Genomic DNA, 21,314 nt, shown 5'->3' on the forward strand with positions numbered 1-21,314 from the left:
GATACAACTTTCAGATGGAGACCTTCTACTAGTGTCTGCGCTTCCTTCGAATGGGTGGATCTACCTAGAACTGATTTCACGCACGTCCACAGCATAGCAATGGGGAAGGAAAAGTCGCCTTAATTGAGGCAAAGATGGCCAATGATGGTAAAATCACAACCCGTAAACGATCATTTAGTCAGTTTCTTGATTTTGTGCATATATTTTAGCTACCTTATTGAGTATAAAGGACAATAATTCCACCATTTTATCATTGACGATATGCCAATGGGCAAAGATGGCTAATCCAGGCCTCTCAGGTCATTCGAATGCACCTGTGTCGAAGGCGCATGTGGAACGAATCACGATCCATTGTACTGGACTTAGTGCCGATAATGCTGTCTTCATTGAATCCATTACCGTTTTACACAAACTACCAGGAAACAAAAACATTTTTTCATCCCTCTGGAGGTGATGCACGTCCTCGGGATGTGCGACTTGAAGTTCAATTGGGGGGTAGTGAAGGGGATTTGAAAATTGATCTGGTTGGTTTTTTTCGCAGCATTTGAGAATCAGAATTATTTGTAATAAGTTGAGGTGCTACGACGAACATTTAAAAGTGAATTACCACGCGCCATATTAAGTTGATATTCAGCTGATACGGCTTTGCACCAGTTTTACCCGTAGGCACTGTAAATGACGTGTACTTGTCTTTCTTTTGCTCCTACAACATTCTACCCACGTCTCACCCTTCCAGCCTTTCCTCACTTTAACACATAGGCGGGTAATGAGTTAGACATCGTCTAAATAGACAGGAACTTCCACTACCTTTTGGATGGGCCGAAGATGCTGTAGACCGAACGAAAACATGCAATGTCTCACTCGCTAATGTTACAACTTTTTAAAGCAAATCTGGTTTTTGAGAACTGGTTCTCCTCAACCTTTGCTTCATTTCATCTAAAGTCATTACGAAGACCGGAGAAATTCCAATTGGACTGCTTTAATCTACACGAACTTTCATGGTCATTAATACTCCAGTGATTGTCTGGTTTAATATCGCCGATTACTCATAACTTAAATGTCAGTTGTTTGCCTAAATCCAAATTTTGGTAAGGGTACAGCTGAAGTTCTCCTCAAATGTAACTTATCAGGGTAAACTCAGCTTTGAGGCATGCCAGTGGGTCCCAGTCTTACCGTAAGCTGTTTATATATAACGATGATGTACGGGTATTATATCTGCTTTCTTCTTTAGGCAAGTTTTCAATCATGGCAGCTATCCATAAAAAAATGATTTGAATGTCTAAAAAGCAAGTTTGTCATCGCTCTGCTATAAATTTCTCCAGCAAAATATTTGCCTGCTTGTATCACTGCACGAAATTTGTAAAAGGTATATTTATTCGCCCTGCAAAGATCACCTTTGTGGTTATGCAAGCATAAGTCATGATAGAATTCCTCAGTTGGATAATTTTGTTTAGATTAATATTTATTCGATAGGGCGCAATTTCATGCGGACCTGCCGAATCCTGTGTGTAAGATTAACCTATCATTAGTTGGATAGCCCTCTTCATTTAGAAGGACGGCCGCACAAATCAGTGTACCCTGGCCCACCTGTAGAGTATGCCTGCGATTCAGCTCCAACACAGGCAACATGGATCCATGGATTGAAGAGATCCAAAGCGTTTACACTAATAAAACGGCATGGTGTTATGGGGTTGTCTTGCACGGTTATAAATGGAGAATATACCACTTACCTAGCCCTAATAGCAGGAGCACATACTGAGTGCGGGCTGGCATCTACATTATTAATCATAAAACTGGGAAAATGTGGCTTTGAGTGTGTGCACTCGGCACCGATCACATCGTCGCAGCGATTGGTGGTATAACTAAGATAGTTTGAGATCCCTACATGAAAATGAATGTAAAGAAAACTATCACCAGTGCTCTGAACACCCTTTGCAGCGGGTTTGTCTTCATACATTAATGACATTCTAGTCTGATCTAGAGTAAAAAACCGTGTCTTTGACATGGTACAATCACTGGCCATCCGGTTTTGACGTACACCCTGCTCCTCCCCTCAGTGCTAGTACGTATATGTTGGAAATGAAGGCATCTGTACTGAATTTGTTTGCCTTTTGCTAATCTTGTCGGTACTTCTATAGGTTCCGTCCCATACCCAGATAAATCTCAAATCATATTGGACAAGAACGCAATTTTTTCAAGAGAAGTTGATGTTATAGAGCAATCCATCCTACTCCAGTAGGCGCAAGTTTGGAAAACTCCTCTGCATGATTACGCTTTGTGAGAGCCTGGGCACAAGAACGTTTGCTATGTCCAATTCTCTCCTTTAAACTAAGCAGTCTATTGGAAGGAGACCCACTTCTTCCACATCTAGACGAAATCGCAATATCCACCACACAAATGCCAGTGACCAGACAACGCCAACTTCTCTCTGCTGGCACTTTGGCATCTGGGACCATGTCACGTATTTCCCCTACTTATAGCCCAGGTATAGCCAATGCAAAACGGTCCTGCTGATCCCATATATCCGACTCCAGTAGAGATACACTCATCTTGATCCATGTCTTCCAGGATACGCCCACGGCAACCCAAGATATTTACCATTGTAATCCTTCCTGTCTGCCTAGTGCGATCATACCTAGACAACCCCTCATATTTTACCACCGTATTGTAACACTGACTCGGCACTTCATCAGCTCAACAGACGAGAAGAGAAGGAAAAATTAGGAAAAAAATAATGGGATGAGAAGGAAAGAAAGCAGAAAAGCATTGGCAGGATCAGCAGCTGCAGCGAAACGAATCTTTTATACCTTAACTTGTTTACTTACCAAAATGATAAAAATTAGTTTTCTTTCTTAGCAAGGTGGATGAACTGGAACAACTCTGCTTATTTAATTCAGTAAGCTCCTTGGGTACTGCGTCCAAGCAGGTAGTTAATGAGGATCACTATACCACAGGCTTAGTATAAAGAAGAAGAAATGAACAATCAGGGGAACTAAACCAAAGTGCTTATTTGATTAAACTATCTAGAGTATCAACAGTTTTGTGGTAGTAGTTGGTGTAAACATAAAACTAAAACGCTAAATATTTCCTAGTTCATATTATATTGTTATTGTTGGAGGGAAATAAAAAGCAAGTAAGTTTCTTTGTACTTTAAGGAGATACAAATTTTTATGAAGCCAAAATTGCTGGGTGACTAAAATACTCGTAAAGTTTCCTAATAGAATTTTCACCAATGGCTTGTTCAAATTTGAAAGAAGTGTAGGCAGGCGTCAGTCTACCAAGTAATATTACCATCTAGTTTAAAATGATAAGCTTATACTGGCCCCTGGGCAAGCGAAACCAACAAGTCCCAAGGAGGAGATCAAAGAGGAGAAGGAGGAAAAGATCTACACTGAATCCCATAAAAACATGTTGCTGTGTAAGCCTTCCGTGCCACACTATAAAACGTGCCTTTCTCTGTCTATATTCCTTTATAACAGGTATGGACTTCGTCAAATGCCTCAAGAGCAGCAACTGTCAATCTCTAGTTCTGAATGCAACGACGAAAACTGAGCCTATCCTGTGAGTACCTCACTATGCTAAACTTAAGGAGATACTTACAAAATAATTCCTCGTTGCTTAAATATTCAAGAGAAATCGTGGCATCTGCTAAACACATTCGCTCCACATGTCAGACATTAATCAAGGTTTGACTTGCAATGAGAAACGGCTTGTGTTTTCCTAGGCTGGATGAAGGCACATCAAACATCTTTCACTAATTCCACAATACGCCACAATTTATACTCACAGGACCACATACCGGTGGTCAAGCTACAGCTTTTCCTACCATCAGTCCCGCTTCCTACCCCATGTTGTTGGGTACATCTCAATGGCGTGCCAAAAAGTCAACTAAAAGATATTCAACTGTCCGGACAAATGCCTTGATCTTATTGGTCTACCCAATGCACAGCCACCTTGCTTAAATGTGACCTGTGAGATTCGCACTTTAGAACTAAAGTAAATGGAGAGAGATAGAAAAACACTCTCGCCCCACATTTCGAAGATGCGCTAACCCTTTCTTGGCATTGACCAGGTCCCGTAGTCATGGAAAGCAGAACAGACGGCAGAGTGCTATGTGATTGGAGTAGAGCCAGAGCTATCTAGGCTACTGATCGGCTTCTGTGAACAACGTTTGTATCATCAAAGGATGGCATTAAGAAGTCTACTAGCCGATTTAATAGATCAATGAAAAAAATTTACTTTTTCCCTTTTATCCCCAGCATTAAAGAGTATAGATAACAAAGGTGTGACTCTTTCGTTTGCTAACACCCCTCCTTTTCACTGGTTTTATAATAGCTTCGCCATTCTATCCATCAGATTATTTCCATGCTAATCCACCAGCATAAAATCACCGCGACCTCGAACTCTTGTTGCAGCCACTTTTACCCGCATGCCATTACAAATGTGAGCATGGGACTTGGTATTTGCTGTTTCACAAGTTGTTAAAACCTGCGCGAGGAGCTTGTTTCGGTAGCATTTTTGATTGGTTTAAAAAGTTGGCCTGATTATCCAACCGAACAGAAAATTTGAATTATTTTGTCACTTTGTCAGGTAATAGTGAATAAGATAAATTAGGTGAATAACTTAAATAATTAGCAAAAGTTAAAATGAAAAATATATTGTGCTCTGTGTTTCTGCTTATGTATTGTGTAACAGAGCCCATCCTTAGGTACGCAGGCCTAATCTACAGAGGGAATTATGCAAGTGCGTTTACCGGAATTGTGGAAAGAACAGGGGCAACCATTGCCAGAACAGACTTAACAAGTGTGCTACAAGCAGAGCATTGACAATGAAACCCACTGTTAAAGCAACTACCGTGTCTGTGATTAACTTCGGAGAGGCAATTGCCATTAATTCTGCCACCCGGAGAACAGGGTCCACTATCGGTGCACATGTACCAGTGTACCAGCAACTGCTACGCTTGCAAGTGTCACGGGGGCAGTCTCGGCTGCAATATTCACAAAACCCTCAGAAACCGCAACAATTAAGGGAGGACAATTAATAAGGATAAAAAAACTTTGTTAACTTGACATGTTGATCAACACGAAATGTGCCCCACTTGGAACATTTTAGCAGTCATTTCGATGACATTTTATCTCAAAATTGTCCCTTTCACTTGACCTAATCTTGTCTGGTACCTGTGGTTTCCCATGGAGACCATGCAAAAGCTTCCCCCAAACAAATAATTTCATTAAATCGACTGTCATGAACCGCAGTTTCAGCCCCTAAGTTGTGTAAATATACTTATTATGTGTCTGACTGTGAAGGAAATCTTTTGTCTTTCAGTGCTGCGGGGCTGTAATTTTGCGTTAATAATTAGTATTACGAGGACTTCAATAAACCACCAAAGAGCAAGGCATGATCCTTTTAAAATAAGGTAATAGTTTAATAGATTAACTTCATGAAATAGTTTTGAGGCATAAAATAGAGGGATATAAAAGTTGGCACATTTATGTTACCACTTCATTTAAACCATGTGCGGGAGTGCAAGCCTTTTATGATGGTTCAGGAGGTAATGGAGCCTCTTTTCAATTTTGCATTTGCCTGAATGATCTTGCTTACTACTTCCGTGTGTGACTGACTGGTGCCAATAAGAATGACAATGTGAAATGATGATACGAAGGCCAAGGTAGCAGTTCCTACTGCATTTTACTTTAAAGGTGAAGGGTCCGTTTACTGATGGGCTTTGCGTTGTGAGGTCTTAGGTTTTCCAATAAGAAGAGAATCTTCTTCAAATTAACCGAAAGCCATGGCTGTTTTGGAGAAGGAAGTCCTACCTGCCCACCTTCCATACGCTTCTACCGGATAGAATTCAATTAAATTCGTTATTGAGGCTTTAATGGGTGAAGAGTTCTGCCCACAGCGCGTTGCACACACATAAAAGGCTTAGTTTTCTGATGATGTTACGGTACAATTCTACGACCCGAAAGCTGCGATAGTAATGAGTGGACACTTTTAGACCAACTAATGCTAACAGCTACTACCCATTAGAAGTCAAAAGGTCAGCAAATATGCCTACTTAAACTTAAATTAATTGAAAATAAGTTTGGAACTCTACTTGGTAGCTTTCCTTCGGTGGAGATGCAAACTAAATCACTAACTTACTACCTTTCGACCTTACCGAGAGCTACTGACGCACTGGTGTCCTTTTCTTTCTCCCAAGTCAGTCTTGCAAACCAGTAAAATTAACTCGTCTACTTTGTGATGAACCCTTTCAGCCATTGGACTGTAATTTTTGGGTTATGCGATATTGGGGAGGGTAGTTGTAACAGCCTAGAACATTGGTTCTTCTCCTTTTTACTACAATAGGAGCATCGCTGAACTGCCACAGTTTGACCTCTAACCCATTGTCACAACTAGTGTGCTCCTACAACAGCCCAAATTACACTTGAAGATAGTAGTAAAGCCTCAAATTTTTAAGCCTTTATCTTGATGAACTATTTTTCTAAACATCGCTTATATTGGAAATAGATAAAAGGGCTCCGTGAAGGCAACTGCAGATCATTTCCTTAACTTTTGAAGAGGGCCAATTAAGTTGTACCTTTGGAATGAAGTGGTGAATTCTTGTGAGATCAAATGAAGTAGTGTCGTCATCAGATTATTAATTGCACAAAGTCCAGGGTGTTTTTTCCCAGACTCCTATTTACGACCTACTTTATTTGCTTTTCCTAACTTAGTGTTTAAATTTCATCTGATCAAAGCAATGTAGGGGAAGAGGGGTAGATGGGTAATGCGGGAAAATACGCATTAATAGACGTTATTGGGCAATAATTACAACAACGAATATTGAGTCATTAGGGCTTGACATTTATGACTAGACATTAATCACACGTGCTATAGTCAATTCCCCATCTTTAACATGACCACTTTTGACACGATGGAGGTGGTTATATCAGTATTTGAGAAGAAGGAAGATGTCTATAAATAATGTAATTTACACACGCAAACTATTCACCCTAAAGACAATATTATGCATTTATCTTCACTTCATGCATTAAAACTATTCATCTTCCACCTACAAAGTTGAGTGGCAAAGCAGTTGTTAAGACCCCATTGTACCACTACACCTCCTTTCTGAAAGATACAAGTCAGTTCGAGGCGTCAAAATACTACAGCTGTAATCACACAGTTATCAAATTATACGTCAAGGTTGAAAAAAGTAAGTCGACTTTGTGGGTGTGCAAACTATTTCTAATATACACGATTGATGAACAGGTTGTCATACTTGGCAACTTTAAGCAGATATTTCGTAGATTACATCTCCGCCATTCCACAACTCCGTCTCCGTTGTGCCTCTGAATGCACTAAATATGGGACGTCGATATGATTCCATGCAGACTTCTGCAAAATCTAGGCAAATTTACTTCCTGTTCGCATAGTAACGCTTATCCGTGCCTGCTGCCAAGATTAGATAGCACCATCGGAGAATGGCGTTGAATCGAAGTAAATGTAGAGCACCTACGCAATGCCTACTTAACTGTGTCAAGTTGAGTGGCCTGTTCGTAACTTGCTGTGCTAAGGGCGTTTGGGTAGCTGGTCCTGAAGACGCTTTCGCAGCAGCGGAGTTGTGAAAAGGGCCTGCGAACCCGAAGGCAGAGTCTATCCAAAGGAAAAAACAGGGACATAGACGCGTTTTTATTCCAGTTTAAATTGCATTTACCAAAAGCGAAACAAGAACAAACGACTTGACCACTTGAACCAAAAAAATGCAAACAAGACTAGTTGAAGACATGGAATTACGGAACAAAAAAACTAACTAACTAAATCAAGTGTGTGATGACTATTACCAATATTCCCTTTGCTTGAAATAGCATGCTGATAAAGAGGAGTCCATTGAGAGGCTCAAACACACAGGCGGCAAAATTGGAAAAAAAATAGAACTCTGAATAGGGATGGATGTAAGCAAGTGGAAAAAGTGAGATAAGGAGCATGACAAAGTAATGAGTAAAGAAAGAGGGCTTACAATGATGTGCCAATGAATGGGTTTCTGCGCAGGAGATTCTTGAATGGAGCTGCCTTCAAGGGGCGACCGCATGTCTGCGTGAGGGAGAGAGAATAACTCGTCCACGAAGTAAATATCGGTTCGTTTTAAATCAAGAGCTAAAATGACGAAGTCAGGTAAAGTTCAGTAATCGAAGGCTTTCAGGAAAAGATAAACGCCAGCAAATAAAAAACCGACTTTCGCATCGCCATGATGAGGGCAGAGTAGGGCGAAGGAATCATAAGAATGCCACAGACTTACATAATTTGTCATTGATATCATAACCGACTGCATCCACGATGTCCATATGACCCAAAGACATTTCGGCCATTAGCCTTTCATATTCTCTTCGGAAGTAGGTGTTTTCATTGAGAGCTGAGAAACCGAAATCCAGTATTACGAAGTAGAAGGTGTGACCAAGTGGCAGGTGGCGCAGTGGTCGAATCACGTCACGTAAAATCTATTCAAAAGTGAATGAATCATCCATAAAAACAATAGGGCATAGACACTAGTAAAGATGAATAAGTTAATTTCTCATGATATCACTACATACCAAATCCATGGTAAAGCGCTTAACAGCAACCACCCTTCCAGAAACCGTTTTGGGCATCTTTGATTCGCCGTACAGAGTCAAAAGACATCTTCTATTAATAGCATGAAGGAATATATCATGACTATGTAGCTCTAAAACAAAATAATTTGAAGAAAAATCGTACCGAGGTAATATTTTCGAGTGGTGGGGCCAAAGCCGTTTCTGATATCTTGTATTAAACATTCTAGCTGTTGTCGAAGACTACACAATATCTCTCTTGCCACCATCAGTGTGATGCTTTGACTTCCCGCACTTCGTCGTTCTAATATGTATTTCTTCGTTAAGGCAATATCTTTCCGAATGAGATGCAAAAAATTTCTTTTCTTCGCCTTTACCAAATGCGAATGATATTTTGCAGTCCAGATATCCAATACATATGAGTTTACCATCCTTTTGTCCCTGCGCATAAACTGAAACTTCATAAGGTCACCAACTTTCGGAGTGTATGCCTGAAAGGTACTAACTCTAAATAAAGACAGGTAAGCTGACCAACTACTTGTCTCACCTTCTGAGATCTACTATTTTCAGAGGTCGGCCACAGCTTGGGCACGTCTCGACACGCTCATCGTGGTCGAACGCAATGCGAATCCAGATACACGGATAGCAGTACACATGCCCACACGGAGCTATTCGAGGTAGAAATGGTCGTTGACAGCAACTGGCACACAATGATGGAGTCTGACAATGCAACTCCACTTTGATGACATCATGCCAATCGATGTCGTCCATTTGACAGCTCCTAACAGCTGAGAGGCACGCCATGATCAGCTGATCTGTGGAAAAGACAAATGTACCTCCAAGGAAAAAGCTATGTGATAAAAATGCATTTAGTCAAATTAAAATATTTAAAGTTTACATGGATAATTTCTGTAGCAGTATATTATTTTTAAAAAAGAAATAATTTTTTGAAAACTATTCACCAAAAAATATTGTATATTCTGGAAATTTTATAAAGACTGCGTAAGATCCTAAAAGGAGAGGAGAAAATTTAAATAAAAATAAATTCACTACCACACTTGCATATGAGTGATTTCTGTGGATAAAAAAATCCAAACACGTGCGCATACCTGCATGCACAATTAGGAAAACAAAATTTTCACACTTGTGTAAATTTAGTTTTGCACTATGCTTCACTTTTGCAAAATGCACAAATTCTATACCCATATATATAGGAATTTAGTAATATAAAGTGAAGTCAGACTGATGCACACCTATATGCACCATCCCAACAATTTTCTGAATGCTAAGGAAGGCACGATAGTTAAGGTAGAATGCATATATTTGACGCGGAAGTGGATAGTGCCACTGTTTCTGCTCGAAGGCTGCCCACCCTGCGAAGGAATAATAGTGGAGGCTCTAATTTACAATTTGCTACATCGGGGGTCATCCAAACAAGCAACGTATTACAAAGTCCACTCTCTCTTTTGAACACCGTCCTGGGCGCACGCCTTGGTCAACCTCCTGAGCCGGCCATCACGGAGTAATTAGTACCGTAAGGGAATATTCAGGAGCCACATTTTGGCAGTCATTACATGCCCACGCAACTAAGGAAATACTTGACTGCAAAGCCACTGATTCTTTGAAAAATATCAACTTCCCCTGGGATTTTGTACCTAATAAAACTAGATTTGGAGATTGGCGTGTTTACTGCCAATCATGCTCGTCTGGAGCCTATTTTAGGAGCACTAGATCTAAAGCAGAGTCATGTAACAAAAGACGGGATTAAACATGGTTGCTTGGGAACAGGCATTTGCGCCCATACTTTTTTGCCATATTGTCCTCACCTCACAGCTGCCTAGCTTATTCTGTCTGGGTTCTACCCAGTCAATAGAGAAGTAGAGGATGTGTCGCATGTTTATGTATTTGACATGTCAGTGCGAGTTCGGTAAGCAACTCCGCAACGAAATTTTTTCCAAATGATCCACAACTGACGTCGCTTTCCTGTAAAACACGAGAATGAGGCAGTTGGGGTTGTAGACGTCCTTTTTAGCCCCTCCATTAAGACTGGCCGGTGATTCTCCCATCCGCAGCACATAAACTTTCCCACCTTTTATTGATGTTTATCATCCAGCAGTAGAAATCAGAATTTATTAAATTTAAGATCCAGTTTACATTCCACTGCCACCAACGCAGAGCCCCGATACTCAGCCGAAGACGAAAGAAGACATATTAATTGAACAGAGTATATGTAATTAATATAGGATGGTGCTTGAGAATATTGGCATGGCCCAGGGTCAGCCCACACAGCGAAGACAGAAGGACAAAGTGTCTGAGTGGTCTCATTAAAAAAACTGAGAGTTAAACAAGCTACCAACGAATTACCTAGGTATATAGAATTATCGTGCCTCATACACATAAATATACACACACCCTCCCTGTAATGCATTATAAACACAAGCCTACACACATTACATTTATATACGAAAATGTCAACAAATGCACGCATAAATGTTTTTTTTCCCGATAAATATTTGACTCACACAAACCCATAAGCATCTGTACAATTAACTAGCGCAAAATACCTCCACCCAGACACTTATAAACGGGTATTATATTTCGTAATTACATCAATTCATACCCAAATATGTATATGCGCAGTTTTAATGCAAAAATATATATATTTACGCATACACGCAATCATGTGTAGTTTAGTGATAAGAAATGCACTCATAAATACATTAATTTGTGCACAAAACTTGTCTAGTACAATAAACATTCATTGATGAAAACGCATTTAGGTGCTACTCTGATAATGCAAACCAAAGACTCATACCACTACTCACAATTAAATTAACTATTGTAAAACAAGCAAGTACAAATATATTTGAATAAGCTCATATTATCCAGTGCAAAATACTTAAACACACATATTTATGTGTATCCCACCGTATAAATGCATTCAGTCGTGCACCTATGCATATATTTATATGTGCTCAAATTGGATAATTTAAAATAAATCCACGCATACACCTAGTAAACCATTTATAACTTGGCTAATAAAAAATACAAGCACACGAAAAACCTTCCGATATACCCTTACGCAGTAATGTGAAATATATTCAAGCATAAGCATATATATTGGTGAAATTTTACCAAAAGTAATACATTTAGACATACAGGTACAAAAAGTATGTTTAATTTCATTAATAAACAACTCATCCACAAATATTCACAAATGCAAATGCAGGTATGATGAGTTTTAGCAAAGAAAACGCATTTACACAATCACAAAAATATGTGGCCAGTGTTACTAATAAGTAGACAAATTCACTCATGTACATGTATAAGTGATTGCAGTAACGCACAAAAATGAAGAGAGTCATGCATACACATATGCGTAACAATATGTCTTATAAAAACATCCCAATATTCATGAATTTATATTCTTATTTATGTAAATACAAATAACATACATATAATCACTCGCACACAATCACATTTGCGAAATTTTCCAAACAAAAATAAATCCACACAGTTGCGAAAACAGATCCGGGTTAAATTATAATTATACAGAATAAAATCACACATTCACATGTCTACAAATTATCACTGACGCGAAATGTCTTATGCACATACACTTGTGTAAACATATCATATTCACAATAAAATGCGCAAATCTACTTAGTTGAACTAATACATAATATATTTTCACGTATAGAAGTATATAACTAGCTGACAATAAATGCATACAGGCATGTGCTTACTCAATATGGCTAATAAAATTACATAAAAATTTCACTAACATGCATAAGCACATCCGTATATATATATATTGTCAAAGTCGTCTCTGTGATGGTTTAGAAAACCTTAATGCAGGTGAAAAAGACTACTCAAGATCTTCCTTGCCACCATCACCGCCATGTTTTGACTTCCCGCACTTCAGCGACCAGATATGTATTTCCTCATTAAGGCAAAATCCTGCATCATTAATCTTTTACCAAATGCAAATGATGCCTCTAAGTCCAACTGTCTATTATTCATAAGTTTGCTATCCTTTTATCGCAGCGCATAAATCGGAATTTCCTAAAGCCAATGAAATGTCCCTATTCCAAATAAAGGTAAGCGAAATGACCAGCTACTTGTCTCACCTCTCAAGATCCACTATTTTAAGGGTCAAGGACAGCTTGGACACCTCAACATGCTCATCGTGGTCGAATGCAATGCGAATCCAGATGCACGGGTAGCAGTATACATGTCCACACGGACCTATTCGAGGCAGAAATGGTCGCTGGTAGCACCGGGCGCACAATGATGGAGGCTGACAGTGCAATTCCACTTTGGTGACATCACGCCAATCGATGTCGTCCATTTGACAGCCCCTAACAGCTGAGAGATACGCCATGATCAGCTGATCTGTGGAAAAATAAATATGCCTCCAAGGGAAAACCAAAGTGACGCAGATGCATTCAGTCAAAACAAAATTTTTCGCCAGTGTATAAATATTTTAGCAAATTCACACCATTTCTAAATCAAAACAATTTTCGCATAAAATAATTTTCAAAATAAAAACGTCTTTTAGCATTCTATTTAATACTAGTAATGCTTAAAAACCTAAAATATACGATAAATTTAAAGAAAAAATATATTTACATCCCCAAATACTAATGTAATCAATTTTTATAAAAAAAATCCAGGTATATTTGCACATATCTGTGTGCGTAAATAAAATGAGAAAATACATCTAAAATTACACAAGCATATGGATGATGCAGTTCACATGTAAAAAATTCATTATCACGTGCTCAAACACGTAAATATCCTCCACTATATTATTACAAAATGGAACTATCCAAGGGCACGCGTACATTTTATAAAATAATCCTCTCATGCCCATTTATCTACCAACATAACAATATATTAAAACTAGGGTGTCAACACAAGTAGATTTTCCTTTAACTAAAATACCTTCTGAAATACACCACAGATGCTTCTCCTAACTATTGAGAGTAATCCTCTCAGACAAAAGCATACCAGTATGCACAATTGACTGTTGGAAATTACAATCACTAATGCAAACATATATCCGAACAATTTCAATGATACAGAATACACGCTCCCACTGCATTACTAATACCCACTTCGGTTCCTTCATAAAAAATGCCCAACATGCACGCCTATTGTAGGGTCCCGAGACTTCTCTGAAGACGAAAGAAGACATGATACTCGGGTGGAATACATATATTCGGCACAGAGAAGGTATTTGGACTACTGGCATAGGCCAAAGGCCACCCCACCCGGCTTGGTACAAAGGCCAAGTCAAAGGTTGCTCCCCTCAAATACCCAGAGGTAAACATCCATCGTATTACACCGACATACAAGTTTTCAATTTCACTAATGCACAATACATACACGCATTTACGTACATGGATGAAAATGTCATCAACACCGTAGCAAGTTCATTGTTTCCTTCCCTCTTTAACCCTTCTGAACGACCAGACTGATATGATAGGGCATATTTATTGATACTCTTTAAAGAATGGAAACGTGCTAAACAGTGTGTGTCTTTCCGACTCTAGTCTTCTCTGTAGACTTTTGACAACTCCCATGCAATGAGGTTTTGTATTTTCTGGTTTATTAAATAAAGGCTTTTAGTAAACAAAATATGCATTACACAGCCCCCTCGTTGTTTTGAATCCAGTCTCCGCTGCACACCATATGGGTGGTCCCCAAAAATGCCATCTGGGATTGGTTCTTCTTCCTTTACTACATCAGTTTTAACTCTACATCCGATTGGTGGTGCACTTTTGCACGGTTGCGTCGTGTTGTGCTGAGCAGCGATTGGTTGTGCAGTGCGCATGAGGCGATTAGTAGAAGACATTCACCACTCGGAATGCATCCTTGCTACACTCGAGGTGGAACTTGCAGAGTAGTCTTGGAGGAAGGGTGAAACCGGCCTGTGTAGTTGTACTAGATCCCCTTCTCGGTAGAGGCTAGTCTAGCTGTTTGTCATGATATTTCTTCTGCCTGATATATGACGGTGGTAAGTGCTTACGTGCGATATTGAAAGGTTTCGAGTACATTCTTTCAGTCGCAGTGTGTACCTTAGCACATCGGTAGTTGGTGCCTTCGTGTTTGGTTAGAAGATACCGGGAGCTACTCCAGTTTCACTTCTCCCAGCATGTGCACATTTTCTCCCTTTACTGAGGTTTATCATTCGGTAGTAGAAATCAGGACTGATTGGCCCTAAGATCCAGTTAGCATTCTGCCGCCACTATTGTGTAGCCCCGAGACTCCCCTGGAGAGGGAAGAAGATATATTAATCAGGCAAAATATGCCTAATAAATATAGGGTAGAGATTGAGGCAACTGGCATGGCCCAGGACCGCCCTACACAGCGAAGACAAAAGGACGAAATGCCTAAGTGCTCCCTATAACAAAACCGAGAGTTAAGCAAAGAAACTAACGCATTACACATTTATGTAGAATTTCCTTATATAGCACAAATTACCTCTTACACATAAATTTTACTTACCGTTTTATTGATGCAAAATAATTATAAGCGTTCTTGAATAACACATTTAAATACAAAGACTTCTACAAATGCGCACATCTATATATGCTCCACTTCCCTATAAAAATTTTACTTATAAAAACTTGTCCGTATGTGTATTATTAACTTGCATAAAATACGTTCGTTCAGATGCATACGTACAGCCATTACCTTGAAAAGCACAACCACATATGTGGAAATATTTGTACACGATTTTACCCCAAAAATATGCCCACGCATGCTTGCCAAAGCATGTGTACAATACCAAGAATGCAACATATAGCACCTAAAACATGTGTAAATATTGTAAAAGTAGTGATAGTAGTAATAAAATCACACACAGCCTACGCATGTATGCTCAATTATACTTACACAAAATGTATCAATACATACAAGCATACAAATTAAATTTATCCAATCCAAGCATGCTCAAGTTAATAAAACATAAACACTTACTGATGCTGGATGCATTCACACATACAGGGGTAAATTTATGTATGCACATTCGATCATACTGATATATATTATAATCACGCACACATGCATATAAATCTGCATATGTGGGTTAGAAATTTTCATAGATCCCAATACACACACACACACGCATATTTATGTGCATGCCAAACCGCAATAACGGACAACTCACCTATAAACAATTAGAAATATGAATGTGAAATAACAAGTTTTAAGAAAAACTACGACCGCACCATCACGCCTTTGTGCACTTAATTTTACTAGTTCATGACACAAAGACACATTCACAAATAAAAATAAGTGTGCCTAAATTTAAGTGCACGCAACAAAAGAGGAAGGTTGGGCTTATATAAAAAATTTTGCTAACAAAAAAAGTATATTCACACATACACGAATCCACATTCTCAATCGTATAAACACAAATAGCATCCATATAATCATGCATAAAAAATATACTCTACATTTTACTGACACAAAAAAGAGTCCACACTTTCACACATCCCTGATAAAGAACTCACGCTTACAAATCAAAAATAAAACTCACACATTAACGAGCAAAGATACATCATTAAATAATGTAACACAGGATGCATCCACATATACACTGAAACGGAAAGCATCTGCACACGCTCATCTATGCATATAATTTACAAAAACATAATGTATTTACAGATATCCGAACATATTATGCGTGCTCAATTATACTAGTGCATAATATATTTATACATACCCATAAACACAACAAATTTTACTTGCAACCATTGCATGCAGAAATTAACGCAAATATAAACTCAATCTGACGAATAGAAAGCACTTCAAAAAGACACGCGCAGATATAAATGCAATTATAATAATGCACAACCCTTCCACAGGCACCCGAATGTATATATGTATGGATATACATAAATAATTAAGCTCCAAATCGTTTAAAATTTCCAAAGTATGGCTTTCCGCCACGTCTTATCGTCGGTTGCCAGCACGTAGGAATATGCCATAAACGTGTAGTTCTATAACAAATTAATTTAAAGACACCAAGCATACCGAGACTCTGTTTTGTGCGGCGGTCGAACTCGTTTTTATTATCTTTTGCCAAATTATTTTTCTGATGTCAAAAACCACTCAAGATGTCCTCTGCCATTACAAATATGATGCCTTGATTTCTCGAAATTCACCGCTTTGATGTGTATTATCCCACCGATGTGATATTCTGTCGGATCAGATGCGAAATACTACTTCTATTGCCTCCACCAAATGATAGTCATATCTCGTGGTTTAAATACCTTGTACACATGAGTGCAGCATTCTTTTGCCCTGCACATAAATTTTTATTTCACAAGGGCGACAGCTGACTGAAATATCCCTATTCCAAATAAAGGTTAGTAAAGTGGCCAGCTACTTGTCTCACCTCTCAAGATCCACTATTTTAAGGGTTAAGGACAGCTTGGACACCTCAACACGCTCATCATGGTTAAATGTAATGCGAATCCAGATGCACCGGTAGCAGTATACATGTCCACACGGACCTATTCGAGGCAGAAATGGCCGCTGATAGCACCGGGCGCACAATGAGGGAGGCTGAGAGTGCAATTCCACTTTGGTGACATCACGCCAATCGATGTCGTCCATTTGACAGCCCCTAACAGCTGAGAGATACGCCATGATCAGCTGATCTGTGGAAAAATAAATATGCCTCCAAGGAAAAACCAAAGTGACGCAGATACATTTTGTCAAAACAAAATTTTCAAATAACGTGGTGGGATCTTGTAGTACCATATCAATATTTAAAATCAAAATAATTTTCTTATTAAATAATTTACCCAAAAATATTTAATATAAGTGACGTTTAAGAGCCTAAAATACGCAAAAAAAATATTACGGGGTATAAATTTACTCTGGCTTTAACATTTGGCCGATTCCTGATAAAAAATTTGTGATAAAAATATATTTACCTTTACAAATATGCATATTACCAATTTTAAGATAAATGTAGTTCTATGCTTATATGCACATATGTATGCACAAACTTAATAGGGAAATGCATCTTAAATTGCACACACACACATGTGCTATATTGTAGCGTCCCGAGACTCCCTGAAGACGAAAGAAGACAAAATACTCGGGCAGAATATATATATTCAGCAAGGAGAAGGTGGCCGTGCTATTGGCATGGCCCAAAAGGCCAGCCCACCCAGCGAGGTACAAGGGGGCTAATTCGAAGTACAAAAGCGGCGCCTCACCAGAACCGAGGGATAAACCACTATCGTATTACAACATTTCACAAATAAAAAGTGCTCTATCATATACTTATCCATATGTGCCTGATCCAGTACGTTACTACAAAATGAAACTTCCCAGAAAACTCTTCCGTATATACAATAATATTTTATACAATGCATCCCTCCTTTCCCATATATGTTAATGCAAAGCAAATCACCACCTACATAATGCCACTATCAAATATAATACGCCCTAAAATATGCGTACGTATGCTTTACGTAACAATTATAAATGCTCCTCTCAAGCAACGCTCATGCGGAAGCTCAATTAACCTATACAAACGGCAATCATTCACACCCATATACTTGTACTCAATTTCAATAATATAAAATTCAACACTCATCCCGTTTTTAATATTCAATTTAGCTCATTCATAATGCCTACACCCAAATGCCTATTTATGTACGCTCAATTTAACTAATGCAAAATGAACGCAAAAAATCAAAGTTGTGCATACGCCATTGCACTAATGAAAAATATATCCACCAAAGAACCTTCACATACATGCGTAAAATCAAGTTAGCTAGTTTAAAATATGTTTAAGAATGCAACAGTGCTAATATCATCAATTAAACATATGGGAAATACTTGCAAAAATAAACATAGTTTTCCACCCCATTGTATTAATCACAAATGTATCCACTCATACACCTTTCCTTGTATATGTATGCTTACTTTACCTTATTCAAAGTACATGCCCGCCTCCATAAATTTAAATGCATATATGCAATAAAACTAATATAAGACACAAGCATTCGTAAACACATATATGTAAGCCGCATTAGTACAAAATACACTCACTCAGTTTTCTATGCTTGCATATCTGTTGGCAACTCAGCTAACTCAAGGTAAGTACGCTCTGCCTATTTATGTATTTTCATTTTGACTAGTGCAAATAAGCGCATTTGCGTAAGCCCTATTAAACTGATAGAATTTTATCCACCCGTATGCCTATACATATATATATACCTAATTGAAAATACCCGCAATGGATAATTAATTTATTACCAAATTAGCTGACATAAAATCTATGCATAAATAAAGGAGTTTGCATAAGCCCAGCAAAGCTAGTGCAAAATTCGCTCAGTACTACGTTGATCAGCTTGCAGGTGTTATCAATATAGCTATTTTAATACACACACCCTTAACAGTCTCTTTCATTTTCGCATAATATGACGCATGCAAAGTGCACGCAAACATAACAGCACTTTCATATTTCACTATAAAAATATACCTCCGTATATGTAAAACAGAAGAAATCGTACCCACATTTGTATACACCTCATGGCAAAAATTATTAATTCATACACACATGCACCCACATTTATATGTAAGTGTTTATTCATTTTAGCTAATTCAAGATACATACCCACATACATACACATGTATATATGCAAAATCTGCTCAAATCAAAATGTACACAAGCATTCAGCAAGTTCATGGGCTAACTTCAGCTATTGCAAATTGCCTGTACAAATAAATAAATTTATACATGTCCCACCGCAGTATCACAGAGTGAATCCATTCATATACATATACATTTATGTTAATCCTCATTTCTACTAATTCAAAATAATTTACACATACATATATTTGTACAAACTCAATTTGTCCAACGCAAACTGCATGCACATCCAAAGGCATTTACATATTCTCTATTGTAAGGATACAAAATGCATCCTTACTCACATCTTCACACATAAAAAAGGTCCCATTTAGCTGTTCCAATTTGCAAACATGCTTACATCTAGTTTGAGGCAGCAAATTTTATGGATATATAATACATACATTTCTAACTCCATTTTTATGCAATATATTGCACTGATACGAAACACATCCACTCACACATCTATGCCTTCATAAGCATGCTCAATTTTCTTGACATAAAACAGATCCAATGATCATGGCTTTTACACATGTGTTTGTGGGGTATAGGCGGTGAGGCGGATAGGCAGGTAGCTAGACTGTTAGCTCCCTTCTGTAAACACCTTCTGCGACATCAAGCAAGGGAATTAAAAATTGTTTATTTATTTAATAATTTTAACGCAAGGAAAAACGCATTTTTACTATCTTTCCTCTATCTCATTTGCTTTACTAGAGTATAAATCGTAGGTGTTATTCAATTTTTTTAAACTTACCGTCAGATGGGAGGGATTTAAGCATACTAGGAGAGCCGCTTTTTATTCTATCAAAGTGGGTATTAACAGGCCATAGCATTTCCTTAAAGTGGGCACATTTGTTCGTATTCTCCATCAGGTACTAGGAATGCTGCTGGAAGATGTACAGAAGGCTTTGTAGTTACTGCGTTGGATCAAATACCCAGCTCCTGTTATTTTTTTGAAAATAGTCCTTTTTAAATGTTTGCCAAATGTCTCAAAAATATTTACCTATCAGTGCAATCGGACACGACCACCAAATCGTCAAATGAAATAAAAAAGCAAAAATCTGCGATTTACAAAAATCTTTTTAAAAGAATGTAAAAAAGAGGAAGATAATATTATTCCGCTTAAAGAGTGCAACTTTTTGTGAGTAAATTGGTAGCATTTCGGTATCCGCATATAAGCCGGAAAGGCACACTCTCCTCCAATGTAAGGGAGGTCGAATGACGTGGATTGGCTTCCTTACTGCAGTAGATAAACGGACAGGCCACATCGTGCCACAAACGAAATGATTTCGTTAAGAACATGTGAACATGTGACTCGCAGCTGTGTACATTCATACACCCATAGAATATTGTCAAAGAATGAAAAAACTCAACCAGTTCTCATATACCCATTGACAGTACCCAACTTTGTGAACAACATTTGTACACTACTGACGCCTGTGATGTCTATGTGAAAGCACATGACAGTGTCATGCTCCGCAATGGTAGCGTGGAAAGGGGAGCCTGACTAATGGCATCAATGGACCAGTTTGACACGTCAGTCAAATATGAACCAGCAGAGCCTCTGTAAGTTGGACTGGCTGAGCTGGCGAATAACATGGAACTGAGAGCTGAAAAAATGTCCACATATTCACACTGGAAAGAGCTGTCGAGCTGGAGGTTAAACAAGCGTTAGCACTTGGTCCTTCCTTCATCATGCTCAGCAGACCACTACCGTGGGTCACGTAGACCTCATCCCGGACACCGGCACAGAATGCAACATTGTATACTGTGTTTGGCTGCTGTTTCGACTGTCTGTAAAAGCACATGATATGACAACTGAATTATTATGGGTTTGTTGACGATGAGTCTCTGGATGACTAGTCTTGCCGTCGCTAAAAGCCACTGGTTGTTCTACCAAAAGACAAATAAGGTGGTCGTATCCACTAAAACAGGCCTGAGGGTGTTGCATAGGCAGTGCAACACTCTTCGAACCTCGAGAATGTGCAAGTTGCGTGGACCTAGAAAACAGTCTTTCCTTCTTTCAATGAGAACATACTGATAAAACTTTGTCTCTTGCCTCATTACTCCTACAACCT

At 38.6% G+C, this 21,314-nt stretch overlaps 1 protein-coding gene across 1 annotated transcript in view; it reads right to left on the bottom strand. All coding sequences in view use genetic code 11, as the record gives it.

Annotated features, from left to right (window-relative positions):
* Positions 1-7,554: 7,554 nt before the first annotated feature.
* The window catches only part of EGR_10260 (RING finger protein), a gene marked incomplete at both ends in the record, with an annotated part of 16,075 nt that continues 2,315 nt past the window's right edge, over positions 7,555-21,314 (bottom strand). Inside the window, 10 exons of the mRNA XM_024499509.1 lie at positions 7,555-7,638; positions 8,003-8,139; positions 8,282-8,480; positions 8,574-8,704; positions 8,737-9,077; positions 9,118-9,420; positions 12,701-12,965; positions 16,856-16,935; positions 16,981-17,245; positions 20,834-21,030. Coding sequence (XP_024346081.1) covers positions 7,555-7,638; positions 8,003-8,139; positions 8,282-8,480; positions 8,574-8,704; positions 8,737-9,077; positions 9,118-9,420; positions 12,701-12,965; positions 16,856-16,935; positions 16,981-17,245; positions 20,834-21,030 — 2,002 coding nt within the window. The remainder of the gene's footprint in view (positions 7,639-8,002; positions 8,140-8,281; positions 8,481-8,573; positions 8,705-8,736; positions 9,078-9,117; positions 9,421-12,700; positions 12,966-16,855; positions 16,936-16,980; positions 17,246-20,833; positions 21,031-21,314) is intronic.

Source organism: Echinococcus granulosus, assembly GCF_000524195.1.
Source record: "Echinococcus granulosus chromosome Unknown EG_S00203, whole genome shotgun sequence".
Classification (NCBI taxonomy): domain Eukaryota; kingdom Metazoa; phylum Platyhelminthes; class Cestoda; order Cyclophyllidea; family Taeniidae; genus Echinococcus; species Echinococcus granulosus.